Source organism: Micromys minutus, assembly GCF_963924665.1.
Source record: "Micromys minutus genome assembly, chromosome: 17".
NCBI lineage: Eukaryota > Metazoa > Chordata > Mammalia > Rodentia > Muridae > Micromys > Micromys minutus.
In genome coordinates this window covers 28,426,009-28,443,467 of record NC_137952.1, presented here as the reverse complement: position 1 = coordinate 28,443,467, position 17,459 = coordinate 28,426,009, and the positions used below count along the sequence as shown (strand labels likewise).

Genomic DNA, 17,459 nt, shown 5'->3' with positions numbered 1-17,459 from the left:
GCGCTCCGGCCCGCACTTCCGGCCTCTGTGGCCTCCCGCCGTCTCCACGCAGCCCGGCCTCCGCGCCTCCGCAGCCCGGCTCCCCGGCGTTTGTCCACGTACTGAGGACCAGGAAGAGCAAAGCGAGTGGGTGGCAGGGAGGCAGCACGCCACCTGGCTCCTCCAGGGTCTGGCATCCCTGACCGTGGTGCGACCTCAGCACCTGTAAAACGAAGTTAATGATACCTTCCTTGCGTGCGCGCCGGGTGCTTGTGAGAATCAAAGTGAGTATGAGGACGCCTCTTAAAGGACAAATGCGACGGGCAGCTCACTCTGGCTCCTTCTGGAATAACATAACCCCACAGGATTCCTTATCTTGTGGAAATCATCTTTTTCTTTAATCTGATTTTAGATGTACTCATTTATATGGAATTGTGGCACTGTGGTATGCTTGCAAATTACTCTTTCTTATTGCCGAATTAGATTCTGGTCCTAGCCTTAATTTATCAAATCTACTCCTTCATTGTTGGCTTTCAACTCTTTATTATGTATTGCTATTAAGAATAAACATTCTTAAACAAATCGAGCTTTAACCAATCTTTATTTCCTTGGGATATATTGTCAGCGTTGTAATTTATGCCAAATTCAACTAGTTCAACGTCTCTGGAATATAAACCACTGATGTAAACCGAAAGCATTTAAAGTTTGGTTCCCAGCACCTACATTAGGAGACTTCTAACCACAAGCTCCAGGGAATACCGCGTCCTCTTCTGTTCTCTGTAGAGAATGCACTGGGTTGCACAAACCCACTTCCAGACACACAAAACTAAGCTATTTTTAGGTGGTGTGGTAGCACACACTTTTAATGGCAGCATTTGGGAAACAGAGGCAGGCAGATCTCTGAGTTTGAGGCCAACTTGGTCTACATAACGAGTTTCAGGACAGCCAGGGCTATGTAGAGAGACTTTGCATATGAGTAGTTTGCTTACATGTCTGTCTGTGTACCCTGTGTGTGAAGTGCCCATGGAGGCCAGAAGAGGGTGTTGAATCCTTTCACTCTGGATTTACAAACTGTTGTAAAGGAATATGTAAGTGCTGGAATCTCACTCCTCTGCAAGAGCTACAAATACTCTTAACCACTGAGCTATCTCCTCAGCCCTTAAAAATAAAATGTTTTTAAAAATTAACTGTAAAAGGAAAAGAAAAATATTAGAAACAATTTACAGTAAATGTTCCACAATACAAACCTTTCAACTAAGCCAACCATAGTGGCTCATGTGTTTAATTCCAGCACTTGGAGACAGGCAGGATGATTTCTGTGAGTTAGAGGCCAGTCAAGGCTACATAGTGAGATTATGTCTCAAATAAACATAACAAAATTTAAAAAATCTTTAGAATGACACACACAACAGATTATCATGCAATAACTAAAGTAATTTTGAAGAAAAATATATAGTGTGAAAGTATATTAATAATAGGCTACTAAAATTTATAGTAGGACACAATAACACACACTTAAGGCGAAGGATGTGCCAATGCAAGAGCATAGAATTATGAGACTATGTAGTTTGTGGGATGTAAAAAGTGAATAGACTTTAAGGTCAGGGATCACAAGGGAGGTTAGACTAGTAAAAGCATTTCAGGGTAGAAGGAATTCGTGTGACATGCAAATTAAATTTTATACAATATATATAAGTAAGAGAAATATATATGTATGTATATATATGAAATTTTCTGGTGGTAAAAAGGCACCACACAGCTATAATCACAACCTGCAAATCTGAGACAGGATTTGAATTGCAGTTTAGAGACATGAAGGTCAGGAATTCAAGTCCAGCCTGGGCTACATAACACAACAATGTTCTATGAAGTTTTGTTCCATGGAAAAAATTATTCATGCCATTCTAACAAAGTGCATAAGATATATAACATAAATTAATTTTGTTTATGAATAGAAATTGAAAGGCCAAACACAAGTTTTTGAAAAATATTATGAAAGAAAATTACACCATAGCATCTTTATATCTCCTGTTAGATAAATTATTCATACATCATAGGGATGAATAATTTATCTAACAGGAGATATAAAGAAAGCACAAATACTTAGCTGGATATGGTGGCACACACCTTCAGTCACAGCACTGTAGAAGAGAGCTAGCAAGTTCAGGCCATGTAGGCTACAAAAACAACAGAGCATCCCACTATTAAAAAATATTATAATAGAAATCTCAGTTCAGTTCAGCAGTTATTTAAAAAAGCTGGGTGTGGTGTGCACCTTTATTCCAAGTGTTCAAACAGAGGTAATGAGCACAATAATCTATAGCGAACAAAGAACTCTTGGCAAGTCTTGGTGGACATTGTTATCTAGGATACCAAACAGTAACAAACTCTAGGTTCTTGGTTGGGGATGCTAATAAGGCATTCACAGTGGAAAGACTGTATGCTGATCCCCGATTCCCTTCCCCTCTACATAGTGCTTTTGTATATAAGAAGACCTATGGGGTGAGAAGGGAGTTAGCTATTACCAAACACTGTACTATAGAAAACCAGGCATTCTGGGCTTTAGGTGGTATCTCATTAATCTTCACAAACTTTGTACAGGCATCTGTTTTGTAGATGAGGATGCCCCAGTAAGGCTAATGCTCCTAAATTTAAAACCAAGTAATAAAAAATAAAATGTACTGAATCCCAATGAATAAATTTGCTTCAAGAGGTGTACTGCCTCTGTTATTTAATTATTATTAAAGTAGTCCTCCAACAGGAGGGAAGGGCTCAACCGCATCTGGTTAGAAAAGCAGGAAGATATTAAAAATGCTTTGCTTAAAAGATGGGCAGATGGGGGATGGGAGTGGGGCTGGGTAAAGGGATAACATTTCAAATGTAAATAAAGAGTATCTAATAAAAAAAAAGATGGGCAGAGTTTTTTAAAATATATGTTTCTGGCCTTTTTTTGGGGTACTGTACACAGTTGGCACAGAGACATACATAGAGGCAAAATACCCACACATACAAAATTAAAAACACAGTCTACACTAGGACATCCTGTAGAAAAACTAGAAAGTACAAAGTAGAAAATGATAATCAGTTTTGAAACCCAGGGCATCATTTTGAGTTTAGGTTTGGGTCTATGTAGACATTTCAGTATGGATATGAAAACATCCCAATATAAAAAAAAAATCCAAACACTTCTAATTCCAAGGATTTTAGGTAAGAGATACTTGTCATAAAAAAATAATCACCTCTGCCTCTGAAATAAAAAGGTTTGTTGTTGTTGTTTTGCTTTATCCGGTTTGGTTTTTCAAGACAGGTTTCTCTGTGTAGACCTGGTTGTCCTGGTAGAACCCAAGAGATTCACCTGCCTCTGCTTCCTGAGTGCTGGGATTAAATGTGTGTGCCACCACCGCCCGGGATAATGCATATTATATAGGGATGCCAAGGATTCATTTCTGAATGAGTCTGGAGACACAATTAAAAATAGTGATTGTGTTGGCTAGTTTTATGTCAACTTGACAGGACCTATAGTCATTAGAGAAGAAGGAACCTCAATTGAGAAAATGCCTCTACAAGATAGGGCTGTAAGCACATAGGGCATTTTCTTATTCTTTTTTCCATTCATTCATTCATTCATTCATTCATTCATTCATTCATTCATTCATTCATTCATTCACTTCACATCCTGATCGCTGCCCCTCCTTCTATCTGGTCCCTTCAATAGGGTATTCCCATCAATAGTGATTGATGGGGCAGGGACCAGCCCACTGTGGGCGGGGCCACCTCTGGGCTGGTGGTTCTGGTTCTATAGGAAGTCGGGCTGAGCAAGTCATTACTCACAGTAAGCAAGCAGCACCCCTCCATGGCCTGTGCATCAGCTCCTACCTTCAGATTCCTGATCTGTTTGAGTTCCTGCTCTGATTTCCTTGGCTAATGAACAGTGATGTGGAAATGTAAACCAAACCCTTTCCTCCCCAAGCTGCTTTGGACATGGTGTTTCATCACAGTGACAGTAAACCTAAGACCATGACTAGCATTTGTCATTAAAATTTTTCATTAACATAAGATTTTGGTGATTAGCATTCTTCATTAAACATGTTTAATATAAAAATTGCTGCTTTTTTAAGCACTGAGGATCAAGTCCAGGATAATGTGCATGCTAGACAAACTATAACCCTAGTGTATAGGTGCATTTATTATTATTAGTTTGTGTGTACACGTCTGTGTGGTGTGTGTCTATAATCCGTGTGTGTGTGTGTGTGTGTGTGTGTGTGTGTGTGATAAGCCCTATACAATGAGTCACAAGCTCAGCCTTATGCCTTATAGTCTCTTTCCACAAAAAAAGCCACTTGATTTTTCACCCAACAATGTGCATTCTCAAGATAGAAAGAATAACCCAACAACAGTGTTTCTCAAGGACTACTTTCTTAAAATTATTGGGCCCCTTCCCAAGAATCTTTTTTTCAAATTTTTATTTATTTATTTTATGTATATGAGTACACTGTAGCTATCTTCAGACACACCAGAAGAGGGGGCATCAGGTCCCATTATATTGTGAACCACGATATGGTTGTTGGGAACTGAACTCAGGACCTCTGGAAGAGCAGCTAGTGCTCTTAACCTCTGAGATATCTCTCCAGCCCAAGAACCTTTTGCATATATGGTTTCTATCAATATTTACTAATTACAATTTAAGATGGAGAAAATATTTAATTTGCTTAAAAGTTTCTATGCAGGGCTTCATGTAACCCAACATACTCTGCTTTTTGTTGTTTTGGACAGGGCCTTACTCACAACTGGGCTGATCTGGAACCATATAGTTTTGCTGCCTCCAACTTGGAACAACCCTCATATCTCAGCTTCTCAAATGCTAGCTGATGTTACAGTTGTAAGCCACCCATATCTGCTTTACAAGCATTTAAACAACATAACAAACATTTTTAACATTCTTTCTCCTTCTTCTACCTCCTTCTTTTTCTTTTTTTGAGATAGTGTCTCACCATGTAGCTCCCAAGTTAGAAGCTCCCATATAGCGCGCGCGCACACACACACACAAAAGTCGCTGAAGTTATAAAAAATACAGTTTTTCTTTTTTAATTTAAAAAGGGGCCAAGTGGCTGACATCTGTTACTTGGGATGCGTAGGTGGGAGGAACGTGTGGAATTGGAGGTCAGTATTTGTTTCGTAAAAAAACAAACCAAACAAAACAACAAGAACATATGACACTAAATTAGCTCTTCATCACCTTTGTCCTCCAACCCCGGTCTTGGCCTTGGGTGCTTTCTCCTGGTTCAGAGCCATTCCTTCGCACAATGCATAGATGCACACATGCATAAATTTGTAGTGTGCTGCAAGGTTTTCCCCTCGATGTTTCCGTACAGCTACCTTGTTCTTTTCATGTGGTATTCCTTAACGGAGTTGTATTCAATTTGACTTCCCTTACCCACAAATGGTTTTGCCATCTCACCACGCCTGCCCCCGGGTTAAGGGATAAAGACAGAGCTCTGAGGACTACCCTCGGAAAGCAGCCCCGGGGGAGCAGGACTAACCCTCAGGGGCGGAAACCTTCGGCTTGGCAGGTGGGGAACCTGCTTCCGGGAAGCCGACCGGAAGCCGCTCCGGGTGCTGCGACAAACCTGACTTCAGGGGCCGTCGTAAAAGTGTCGTCCCTGGCGCGTCGGGCCGGCCACAGGTTTCCGCTAGCTGGCGGCCGGGGGTCGGGAACTGCGGGCGTTCGTTTCCCTTAAGATGGCGGACGAAGAGATGGACGGCGCCGAGAGGATGGACGTCAGCCCGGAGCCTCCCCTGACCCCTCAGCGGCCGGCATCGGTGAGTCTTTATCGGCTAGTGCCTTTTGTCCTCTCCACCAACAGCTTCCCACCGCGCCGGGAGGGTTTGGGGCTCCGCTTTCTATGGCGGCGCTGGGAAAGGGGGGGAGGGTCCTAGGATTGAAGGATCGACCCTCCCTCCCCCCATAAAGTTAGTCGTCTCCTACACACATTCCTGCCAGCCAAATCTACGGAGTTTAATGACTGTCATCTATTAAGTCTCAACGTGCTCCGACACGCATGTCTCTATTTTGAAGTAGAAAGAACTCGTGCAAATTTAGGTGGTTTGCTCCAGGAGCTGAGTTGAGGTTGGATTAGGCCATTTTTACAGTAGACGCATTGCTGAGCCCTCTCGTTGATAAGGAATCGGGACCAGCACCTGGTGTGATGTAGCATTTGTCGGGCGGACTTGATGGTGGCAGTGAGTGTTGCCGCTGTCAGGTCATGTCCAGATGTTCATTATTGTAGCGTCTTGAGAACCCTAGATCTGGCTCCCAGTAAGGGAAATTTGTCTTTTGTCGTCTTTTTTACATGTAGGAAGGGATGTTTTAAGCGAGAGAGTACTGGAATCTCTACTTGGCTCTTAGATTTTGAAAGAATGAAAAAGGGTAATGTTCACAAATGTTCCGATGGGGTCCTTTCAGATAATTAGTGTGTGGGGGGGATACTTATGATGTACTTGCTATTAATCACGACATGTTTTATCAGTTGGCCTATAGCTGCATATGGAAAAGTGTGGGAAATACACCTGCACCCACACAAACCCATTGTATATACAGATACCTGTTAGTGAAGTTGTTTGTAGTTTAAAAAAAAAAAAAAAACCTCAGTTCTTGGCTTACTTTACCCTAGCAGACTCTAGAACATTATTTTATGAGACAAGAGAATGACTCAGAAATAAGTCAACCACAGGGACAAGAGAGAATGTAAGATAAAAGCACAGTAGGGACAGAGTTGGAATAAGAATGTACTAGATCAGCTCTTGGCAGTCTTCCTCCTCCGTCCCCAAAAGTAGTTGAAACGCAGATGAAAACAGCTAGAACATGTTTCCAAGTGGCTAAACCGGTTTTTGTTTGTTTGTTTGTTATTTGTTTTGTTTTTTAATTCTGGGAAGAAAACTCAAGGCATTATGCATGCTAGTAGGCCAGGGCTCCTCTTCTGAGTTATAGGTTAAGGCAGAAGGATCATTTACTTTCTTTTCGGGAGTCAGGCAAACCCTGGGCTAGACAGTGAAACTCTATCTAAAAACAAAAATAGAAAAAAAAAAGATTCATAGGTAGAATCATGTGTTTTGTGTGTGTGTAACCTAGTATGTTATAGTCGTTTAGAGTTGTAGTTTCCTATTGCCAAAGATGAGTAATGTTTATTTAAATCTTTGCTATGTTAATTTTTTCCCACTAGCACTGTAAAACCCCACTTATAAAACCATAAAACATCCATTAATTTGAAATTGGAAATAGTGGTATAGAAATCAAACAGGAATCTGTAACACTCCTTCAAAGAAAAATGTATTTCTTTGGGCAAAGCTTTTTAAACTTTACAAAGCAAGGAGTGCTGTCATGCAGCCTCAGGGAGTTCAGTCTTGTGATGTAGATTATATAGACTAAGAAGAATTTAGATTTAAGATAAGGTGGTGTAAGTGGACAGACCTATGACTGTGAAGCCTTTGTTTTTTTGGTTTGAGTCTTTCTGCTTGACCCCAGAGTTCATCCTACTTCCTGTCCTTTTTCAAGCTGCCCTTTTCCATCTCATTCTCCCTATTTAAAACCCTTGTTGTTAAGCCAAAATTGCTCAGCTTGTTCTTCAGCACCCAACCGCTGTTTGCTTAATTTCTATCTCAAAACACTGCTGGGTCTTGTGGAAACAAAATAACGAATATAAGATTTCCGTTCTCATTAGAGTGCTTTTCTAGTTACAGCTACCGATTTCTTTACTAAGTTTCTTTTTTTTAGATACAGGGTCGTTTTAGTAACCTTTCAGCAAGGTCTAACATCACCTAACAAGTAGAATGAAATGATAGGGCTGGCAAGATGGCTCAGAGCTGCTTCCTACACAAGCTTGGTACCTTAAGCTGATCATTAGAACCAATGGAAATGTGGAAGGAGAGAACCAACTCTACAAATATGCCCTCTCACTTCCACATTCATGCTGTGCCACATATACACATCTACCCACATGCAATAATAGTAATAATTTAAAAATATTGGAATGAAACAATAATCAAGAGTTTAGGAGGGACAGCAGGAAGGCAAATCAAGGGTTTTGTTATTCTTGTCTCAGTACAGGGCACCTCCACATTAGCTCTTGAATACAAATGTCTCTCTGTCTTTACACTCATCAGTGTAATCTAAGCCTCCATTTGTTGCCTAGACAACTGTAGCTTCTTAACTGGTCTCTCTCCTTCTACTTTTATCATCCTTCAGTGTGGGGATGGGAAAAGCCTTGAGTGAATGTGTGCTGTTGACATGGACAAAAGCTTGTCAAGGAACATGGCCTCAGACTCATGGGAAAATGGCAAAGCCTCCCTCTTCACCAGCCCCCAGGATGAGGCTCAGCGGGATGGCAAAGCCTTCTTCTGGTCCAGTTGCATATATTGGTAGTGTATGTAGAAAACAGTGTCCACCATAACTGTCATCCCTCTTTTCCCAAAATGTTTATGGTCTGAAGAGTGCTTCCTACAGAGATTAGCTAATCTCATCCCCTCGATCCAGGCTGTATGCCATAAATCCTGTCTCCTTTGTATGTCATAACCCTCCTCCTTCTTGTTCAGCTGTATGCAATAGCCCTGTCTGTCTGCTGTATATATAAACACAAATGAACTTTTGGAGTGCCGAGGTTTCTCCACCCGTGAGTCCGGGCTGTCTGATCCCTGCTTTTCATCTCTGTGTCTGTCATTTCTTCATTGCTTTGCCACCCCTAGTCAGGGCAAGTCCTTCGATCGATGCTGGACAAAGCATTCCAGTCATTTCTCTACAGAGCAACCAGTGTAATCTTTAAGACTAAATCAGTTCTGTGTCAGTCTTCAGTACTTCATGGAGAATCTGTCTGGAAAGGCAGATGTATGTATCAGTGATGTATGATGAGCTATGGAAAGGTGCCTTTGCCTGTTCTTTATGTGCTTCCTTTGAAGGCTATTTCGAATTTCCCTTGCCATTACATTACACAGTCTCTCTAAAGGCATTAATCCTGTGCTGTGCTTAATGAAATAATTTCATATAAATTTTAATCCATTGTCTCAGGTAGCTCAAGACAAAGTATTAAGACCTCACTCCTCCCTGGTAACTTACATGAACTCCTGTGTGAGTTAACATGACACTTGTGAGAGAAGCAATAGCTGTTTTTATTTTGATGAATTTGTTTGTTTGTTTTTTCTCTTTACTTTCTTGAGACAGAATTTTGTTATGTAGCTCAGACTGGCCTGTAACTCTCAATCCATCATGCCCAGCATGATGCATCCTTTAAAAAAGTGTTCTGTTCCTATAACAACTGGAGTGCGGATGGAAATAGGCTATATGCTTTATAGACACCACAGAAAGAACAGAAGAGTTAATTTGCTTCCTTAAGTACCCACTTGTTCCCCAGAAGCAGTTCAGGTCCTGATGAGAGTTATTCCCTTAAGCATTCCTTTTAATAGTTTACTTAATGCTGTTGTTCTTCTAAACAAGGGCTACTTGACTTAGTAAAGTGAGACTCGAACCACTTAATATATTTTTATGGGAAAACTTTTAAAAAGCCTTTCAGCCTTTGTTTTTATGAGTAAGCTTAGAAATGGCATTAGCCACAAGGAAGGTATGTCTTTTAATTCATTTCTTTTTTAATGCACACATGCTTTACTTTGAAATATAAGAAAGCATCTTAGCTGTTGTGCAAGTGCAAAGTCTGCACACTGAAAAGAGCTGTAGGAAAGCATAGCATTTATCCGAAGACTCAGAAAGAAGTGTGGTCAGAGATGAAAATGGAAGACAGCTGTTCAAGAGAGACAGGATGCCTATAAAAATCATATTTGACAGCATACTTATGCTTTAACTAAAGAGTAAAGAGGAGAGACAGAAGAGACTGCTTGTCATGACCTCTCTATGTTGCTCTGACTTATATTGTTAATGCCATAAATACATAAGAAACATGTTTACAGACAGCACAAGACTAGCAGGAATAATGAAGTGTAGTGTGGAAGAGAGACTCAGTCACATTAAGGCTGACAATATGGAGCCAACAGAGGAAACAAAGCCTTACAACCAGGTTTACTTGTCCATAGGACAAGGGGTCTCCATGGGACTAATCTAAGAGCCATACGTTTTCTACATTCTCCAAGTTGAGAATGTGTTCTTTGAGAGCAGGAATTGTGTTGTTTTTAAAAATAGGAGTTTGTTATTTTGGCTTTTTTTTTTTTTTTTTCAGAGCTGAGGACCAAACCCAGGACCTTGAGCTTGCTAAGCAAGCGCTCTACCACTGAGCTAAATCCCCAACCCCCAAAATAGGAATTTGTTATCATGCTTTTAATCCCAACACTTAGGAGGCAGAGTCAGGTGGATCTCTGAGTTCGAGGCCAGCCTGGTTTATAGTCAGGGCTACACAGAGAAATCCTGTGTCAAAAAACAAAAACAAAACAAAAAGTACTTGTAACAATACAAGAAAACTTGTATGCCCAAGGATTTCTTGATGCCTAGAAGTGTTGTCTGATTGCTAATTCGGTACAATCTACAAAAAATTCCAGAGCCTTTAGACTTTGTTACCTCTCTTAAAAAAAAAAAAAAAAAAAAAAAAAAAAGCAAGCAAAAAAGAAAGAAACAAAGAAAGAAGCAAAGTCTTTAATCCCACAATTTGGTAGATAGGGCAGGCAGATTCAAGATAAGCCTACTCTACAAACCAAGTTCCAGGACACCATGGTAAGACTCATCTGAAAAAACAAATAAATACATAAAATTAAAAATATTTTTAAATCAGAAAAAGGAATTTAAGAAGTGGCAGGCCTCTGAAAACTGTAGATGTCTAACAGTTGACTTATGGAAGGGTTAGTTGTGGTTTGAACAAGAATCTACCAAAGTTTCTTTTTCAGAATGATGTTCCCACAGGGAATCTTTAGCTGCAGATTTTAGAGTTGCAAACTTATGTTTTAATCTCCATGGGGACCGGAAAATGTTCGGATGTCTGGGATTAAATGTCGTGAGAACCTGTTTTATGGACAGTCAGTTAGAAAAGCTTTCCCTTAATTCCAAATGTTGTGGAGAAAATGTTTTTGTTTGTTTGTTTTTCTGGTCTTTCAAGTTAAACATTTAATTACTGTTCCAAGTGGAAGAAAGCATTAAAAACAACCTAAAGGGGGGAAAAAAAAAAAAGAAGAAGCATTCACCAATAATAATTCCTGAATTATTTGTTTACTCAGTAAGATACATATTCTATAATTTTTTGACCTTTTTTTGTGTGTAGATATGTGTATGTACATATATGCATATGTATGTATGTGTATATATACATGTGTGTGTATGTATATATGTGTATATATATATATATGAATGTATGTAAGTACAGGTACTCTTGTGTCTTACTGTATATGTAGAGGTCAGAAGACAACTTTCAGAAGTCAGTTTTCTCCTACTACCTTTCAGTAGTTAGGATTAAGCTTCAGTCATCATGGCTAAGACATCTTATTGGCCATATGGAGTGTGTGTGTGTGTGTGTGTGTGTGTGTGTGTGTGTGTGTGTGTTTGTGTGCGTGCATGTTTTAATCTGGAAAGAGATTGCAAATATTTTAATTGAAAAACAGTTTCTGAGCTGGGTATAAGAAGTATTACAAGCTCATATTTGTAATTCTCAAACTTGGGAGGATGAAGCAGGAGAATTAACCATGAGTTCAAGTCCAGTCTGATCTAAATAGATTCAGGTCAGCCTGGGCTACTAAGTGAGACATTATCTCAAATAATAGTAATAATGATGATGATAATAATAATCTCAAACAATAATAATAATAACAATAATAAAAAATAAAAATAAGTGCTCAGGCATCCTATGGAAAAGGGGCTGGCTCAAGTTGGGTTTGTAGGGAAGGCAGAAGAGGTGGATATGGGAAGAGTTGGTGGGGGGCACTGAATGTGATCAAAACATGTTGTATAAACCTCTTAAAGAATTAAGAAAATAAAATAAAAAGGCAAATTCTATAGTTGTGACAATAGAGGAAACTTTTGTAAAAGAGTATAATTATACTGTATCTACTGAAACACTTCTATAGACAAAGTTACCAAGGCTTAATGCCAAAATTTTGATATTTTTAGCAGCAAGTACTTAATTTTGTGATAACTGGGAACTTCTGTTGAATACTTGTGCTGTGCCTGTGGAGCTTCCAGTCTACTTGAAAGGACTAGTTGTAAACAGTTAAATTAATCAATTTAATGACCATGTGTGGTGACTTGTGCCTTTAATCTCAGCACCCCAAAGGTGGAGGCAGGCAGATAGCTCTCAGAGTTTGAGAACAGCCAGAGCTAAAAAAATGAGTTTCAGGACAGCCAGGGCTACAAAGTGAGACTTTATCTCACACAGAAACAAAACAAATATAGGTAACCAGCTTAGCGTGCACCAGGCCCAGGGGGCAGCTCTCAGCACTGCTAAGGGAAGGAGTGTTTGTAGCTGATGGTATTAGCTACAAACCAGGGAACAGAATGAATGTCTACTGTAGTAAGTGCTAGGTTCGAATTAACAGGAGAGAGATTTTCTGGCTTTTTAAGTGTTTTGCTTTTATGAATAATTTGTACTGAGATATATGATATTAAATAAGGTTTTAGAATGATTTTTGTAGATGGTGCACACACATATGAATAAAAGTTTACAGGGTGTTTTTCTCTTTGCGAGGACAAAACATCTAAAAGAGGCAGCTTAGGGGAAGACTGATTTATTTTAGCTCCTAGTTTCGTGGCCAGGAAAGCATACTTATCTGATGTTGCTAGCCTGAGGCTGTTTGCTTATAATTCTGATGGAAACAGAAGAGATTGGGACAAAGGGTGCTTAGCAGCTGGCTTTAACCTTCAGAGCCAGTTTCCTGGCTACCTGCTGCCTCCAGTGAGGTTCTACTTCTCTGGGTTCCACAGCCTCCCAAAGTTGCACCTCCAGCTGAAACCAACTGTTTAAACACGTGGTTAGGCCTGTATGGACATTGCATATTCAAACCACAATAAAGGAACACAGTGAAAATCAAATCCCAGGGCTTTTTCCATTTTTAATTTGTTTTGAAATTTTCAGAGTTGTTGTTATTGTTTTTTAAAAGACACAGGTCTCATCTAACCCAGGCCTTGAATCTGATGTGTAGCTGAGAATGCTCTTGAACTTCTGATCCTTTTGCTTATACCTCCAGAGTGCTGTGTTAGTTGTGTGCCAGCATGCTGGGGTTTTATGTAGTGCTGCGGGTGAAACCCAGGACATCCTGTATTCTAGACAAGTACTCTACTACCTTAGCAGTACCCACCCTTTTCCCAGAGATCTATTTACATATAAGCATATACAGTGTATACTCTTGCTTCCTTTGTACAAGCAGTAGCATATGAACTCAGTGTTCTGTGTCTTTCTCTTTCTATCCATCCATCCATCTATCTGTCCGTCCATCCTTCCATCCATCCATCCATCCATCCATCCATCCATCCATCTACCTATCTATCTATCTTTCTATCTATCTATCTATGAGTTTGTGTGTATGTGTGTTGGCTCACACATGACACAATGCATGCACATATATTGGTCAGAGCACAGCTTGCAGTTCTCTTGGACCATGTTGATCCTGGGAATCGCCAGACTTTCAAGCTTGATGGTGAGAACTTTTACTTGGTGAACCATTTGGATTCACCTCTTATTTTGTATTGACAAAGGATAAAAATATTGCAAGTTGCTTTGAAAGTACAGAATTCTGCCATTATTGGTACTCCTTAATCATTTAGAAGTAAGTTGGCTTTAATTGTGTGACTTCTGACAGGCCAGCCATACTTCAATAGTTGGCCCCACGCTGTAAGTGTATGGGCAGCACAAATTGGACTTAATGGGTTAGATGTAATGCGTAAAGGAAATGGACATGAAGTTAGGAGAGATGGGGAAGTGCAGAGGTGGGGGGGTGGTTAATATGATCAAATGTGTCTGTCGTGTGCGTATATGAAATTCTCAAAGAATAAAATACAAAAAGAAGGCTTATGAAAAGTTTGACTGTCATCTTTTTTTCCTTTCAGTGGTGGGATCAGCAAGTTGATTTTTATACTGCTTTCTTACATCATTTGGCACAATTAGTGCCAGAAATTTATTTTGCTGAGATGGACCCAGATTTGGAAAAGCAAGAAGAGAATGTACAAATGTCCATATTCACTCCTTTGGAATGGTACTTATTTGGAGAGGATCCAGATATTTGCTTAGAGAAATTAAAGCACAGCGGAGCATTTCAGTTGTGTGGGAAGGTTTTCAAAAGTGGAGAAACAACATACTCTTGTAGGTAAGTGTAAGAAATGTATAGGATCAGTTATAATTTACAGCTTACCATTTGCAGTGTACCTGTCTCACAGGGTCCTTTTCCTAGCTCATCACTCGCTGTTGAGAGTTTGCTTGCTCTTAAGTTTCTTTATTTTATACTTTAAATCTAGTTTTCCTCATGTAGCTTGATTTTTAATATATGGCTCCTTGTTAAACAGTTCTCTCCTTTTTTCCATTCCTCAGAAGAATCTAAGAAATAGATCTTTGTTTTGTGTTCACATAATATAGTCAGTACTCTTTCTAAAACTTTTGAGATCAGGGGTATTTCAGAATTCTGAATACTTCCTTAACATCAGCTTAATAGAACCTTGTAATCAAACATATTTGATTTCTGTAAGAGATCTATGAATATTCACAGAGATATAAATATCAAAAGTAATATAAAGTCGGCAGTCACATGTCATACCATGCATACAAACATTAAATATATAATTAAAGTTTATATATATATTAATATTTTAAAGATTTATTTATTTTATGAGTTCACTGTAGCTGCTTTCAGACAGACCAGAAGAGGACATCAGATCCCATTACAGATGGTTGTGAGCCACCATGTGGTTGCTGGGAATTGAACTCAGGACCTCTGGAAGAGCAGTCAGTGCTCTTAACCATCTCTCCAGCCCCAGTTTTTATCTTTTATATTCTGTTACCTGTGCTGAACTAGAACTCACTGTGGGATTACAGGCATGAGCCCACTATCCAGGTTTCATACATAAATTAAATATTTATATTATATCTATAATATATATGTATTATTTATATATATATATATACATACATATATATATATATCACACCATTTTTGCTTAGAGAAATTAAACAGTTTGTGTGTGTGTGTGTGTGCGTGTGTGTGTATAGTTTGTTTGCCTTGTTTTGCTTTTCATCACTAACTGAAATTTGGTGTAGGCCCACAAAGTCATAAAACCTTCCAGAATTTTTGGTATTCAGAACTGTAGGTCAAGGGTTGTATGGGAACAACTGGAATATAGTTGAGTGTAAAAGGTCAGTTGTATGAAAACTGGAGGCAGGTGTAGGCATTTTTGTTTTTGGTAAGGGAATTATCTTAAATGTCATTATAAATCTGAGAAGTCTTTTACTCTGCATTCCTGCCTGAAGTTTTTGTTTTGTTGTTTTTTTATCTTAAGTTTTTATTCATTGATTGATACAGAGTCTTACTATGTAACTTTATTTGGCCCAAAAACTCACTATGTAGACCTGGGTGCCTTCAAACTCATAGAGATCCACTTGGGACTTAAATGTGTACATCTCCATGTGTATACCTGCAGAGGAATTTTTTTGACTTTTAGTACTAACACCATTTTTTGCTTTTCTTCTTCTCTTGAGGTCATTTAGGTTATGACTTGACTTTTTAGCCTTTACCAGTAGAGTTTCATTGTCTATTCTTGACTGTCGATTTAGGCTTCACTGAGTGTGTATAGTTAAGAGTTTTGTGGGTCCCCCCCCATATCTTACAATGTTTTTATTTTGTGTATTTTGCTTTCATATGTACCTCTTTATCATGAGTGCACCTGGTACCCAGAGAATCTAGAAAAGAGGTCCCCTAGAACTGGAGTTAGAAGCAGTTGTGAACCGTTGGATGGTTGCTGAGAATCATACCCTGGTCCTTTGGAAGAGCAGCCAATGTTCTTAACCACTTAACCATGACTACAGTCCTAGTTTACAGTTTTGGAAATGGTTTCCTGTTAACTCTCTCATGAAAAAGAAAGCTAGCTATTATATTTGTATTTTATTTTGTTAAGGTGTATAGGAATTTATTTTTTCTCTTATAAAATTTAAACCAAAACTCAGTTTCAACTAAAGCACATAATATTTGTAGCCCTCGTCTTTCTAAAATTTCTTGGAAGCATTGTGGCAGGGATTGTTAGTTGTAGAAACCATGTTTGCTGTTATCTTATAAAATTTAGGATAGTTCCCTCAACTCCAACAAAAAAAAAAAAAAAGGCTAGTTAATTCAAAAGTTATTATAGAGGTCTATAACTTGTCAAAATGGTTAAGTGATTCTGGGGTATTCAGCTCAAATGATGCAGCTATAGTGCAGCCTTCAGACCCACGGAACAGTCCAGAAAAGGAGGCAGCAGGACGGGGAGTTTAAGTGGCAGAAGACCAGGACACCTGCTACTAGATAATGTCCTCTAAACATCACAAGGAAGTTACACCCCTGAAGTCTCAGTAGTGCAGTTTCCTGAACAAGACCTGCATAATGACAGCACAGTTGACATGCCAGCAAGGACAGGAAGACGCATGAGGTCTGGCCCCTAGAGGAAGAGCGGTGGCAGTCAGTGACTCCCTGGAAGGTTATCCAATCCCAGTGGTCATATGGGCAGGGTGTGTCAGGAATAAAGAAGAGGTCATGAGTTTAGGAGGAGTGGAGGAGGACACAGAATAAGTTGAAGGGGAAAGAGAGAGACATACAGATTTTTTAAAATACAAATTTTACAATTTCTCATATGGAATTTTAAAAAATAATTCTTAAAAATAAAATTTAAATTGGAAACTACTTTAAACAGAGTAGATCTTTTTTTTTTACCAAGAATTTTACAGAATTTTAGGCAAGCTTTAGGTCCTTTCCGCTGTTTAAGTCTCAATTATCTTTTCCCTGCTCCTTTTTCTCTTCCTTTAGCCCTGAGATAGGGTCTTCATATATAGCCCAGGCTAGCCTTAAACTCACTAGTAGCTTAGTCTTTCCACTCTCAACAATTCTGCCTTAGCCTCAAGAGTGCAGAAAGTACAGATGTGTGCCAGCACACCCAACTCTAAAATTCATTTTTAAACTTTTTAATTTCATCTCTTCAAATATTTAAAACTTTAATTCTGTGCCTTGTAGTGGCTTAGGTTGTTGTGTTCCTCTGAAATGTGAAATGGAGTCACGTGTTGGAAAAACGAGTAAGGGAGAGCAAGGAGGGATGTGTGTTTCTCAGTGACAGTGTGCTTGTGCTGTGTGCCAGGTACTGCTCGAGGGATTTGGGAATCTACCAGCGTGCAGCCAAGGCCTTTTGTATTACTGAAACCTCAGTTATATGTAGTGCACTGTGTTTGTGAAATGTGTATGTAAATAGGAGGGTGACAATGGCAGATAATGAGCTAAAACAACGTTCCTTTAGTTTTCCACATAACAACAGTTTAAAAGCCAAGTAAAGCTCAACG

General features: G+C 39.3%; 1 protein-coding gene across 1 annotated transcript in view; it reads left to right on the top strand.

Annotated features, from left to right (window-relative positions):
* The first annotated feature begins 5,664 nt into the window (after positions 1 to 5,664).
* The window catches only part of UBR1 (ubiquitin protein ligase E3 component n-recognin 1), a 106,690-nt gene continuing 94,895 nt past the window's right edge, over positions 5,665 to 17,459 (top strand). The window contains exons 1-2 of the mRNA XM_080930920.1: positions 5,665 to 5,799; positions 14,000 to 14,256. Of these exons, the coding sequence (XP_080787046.1) occupies positions 5,719 to 5,799; positions 14,000 to 14,256 (338 nt within the window). The 5' untranslated portion in view covers positions 5,665 to 5,718. The remainder of the gene's footprint in view (positions 5,800 to 13,999; positions 14,257 to 17,459) is intronic.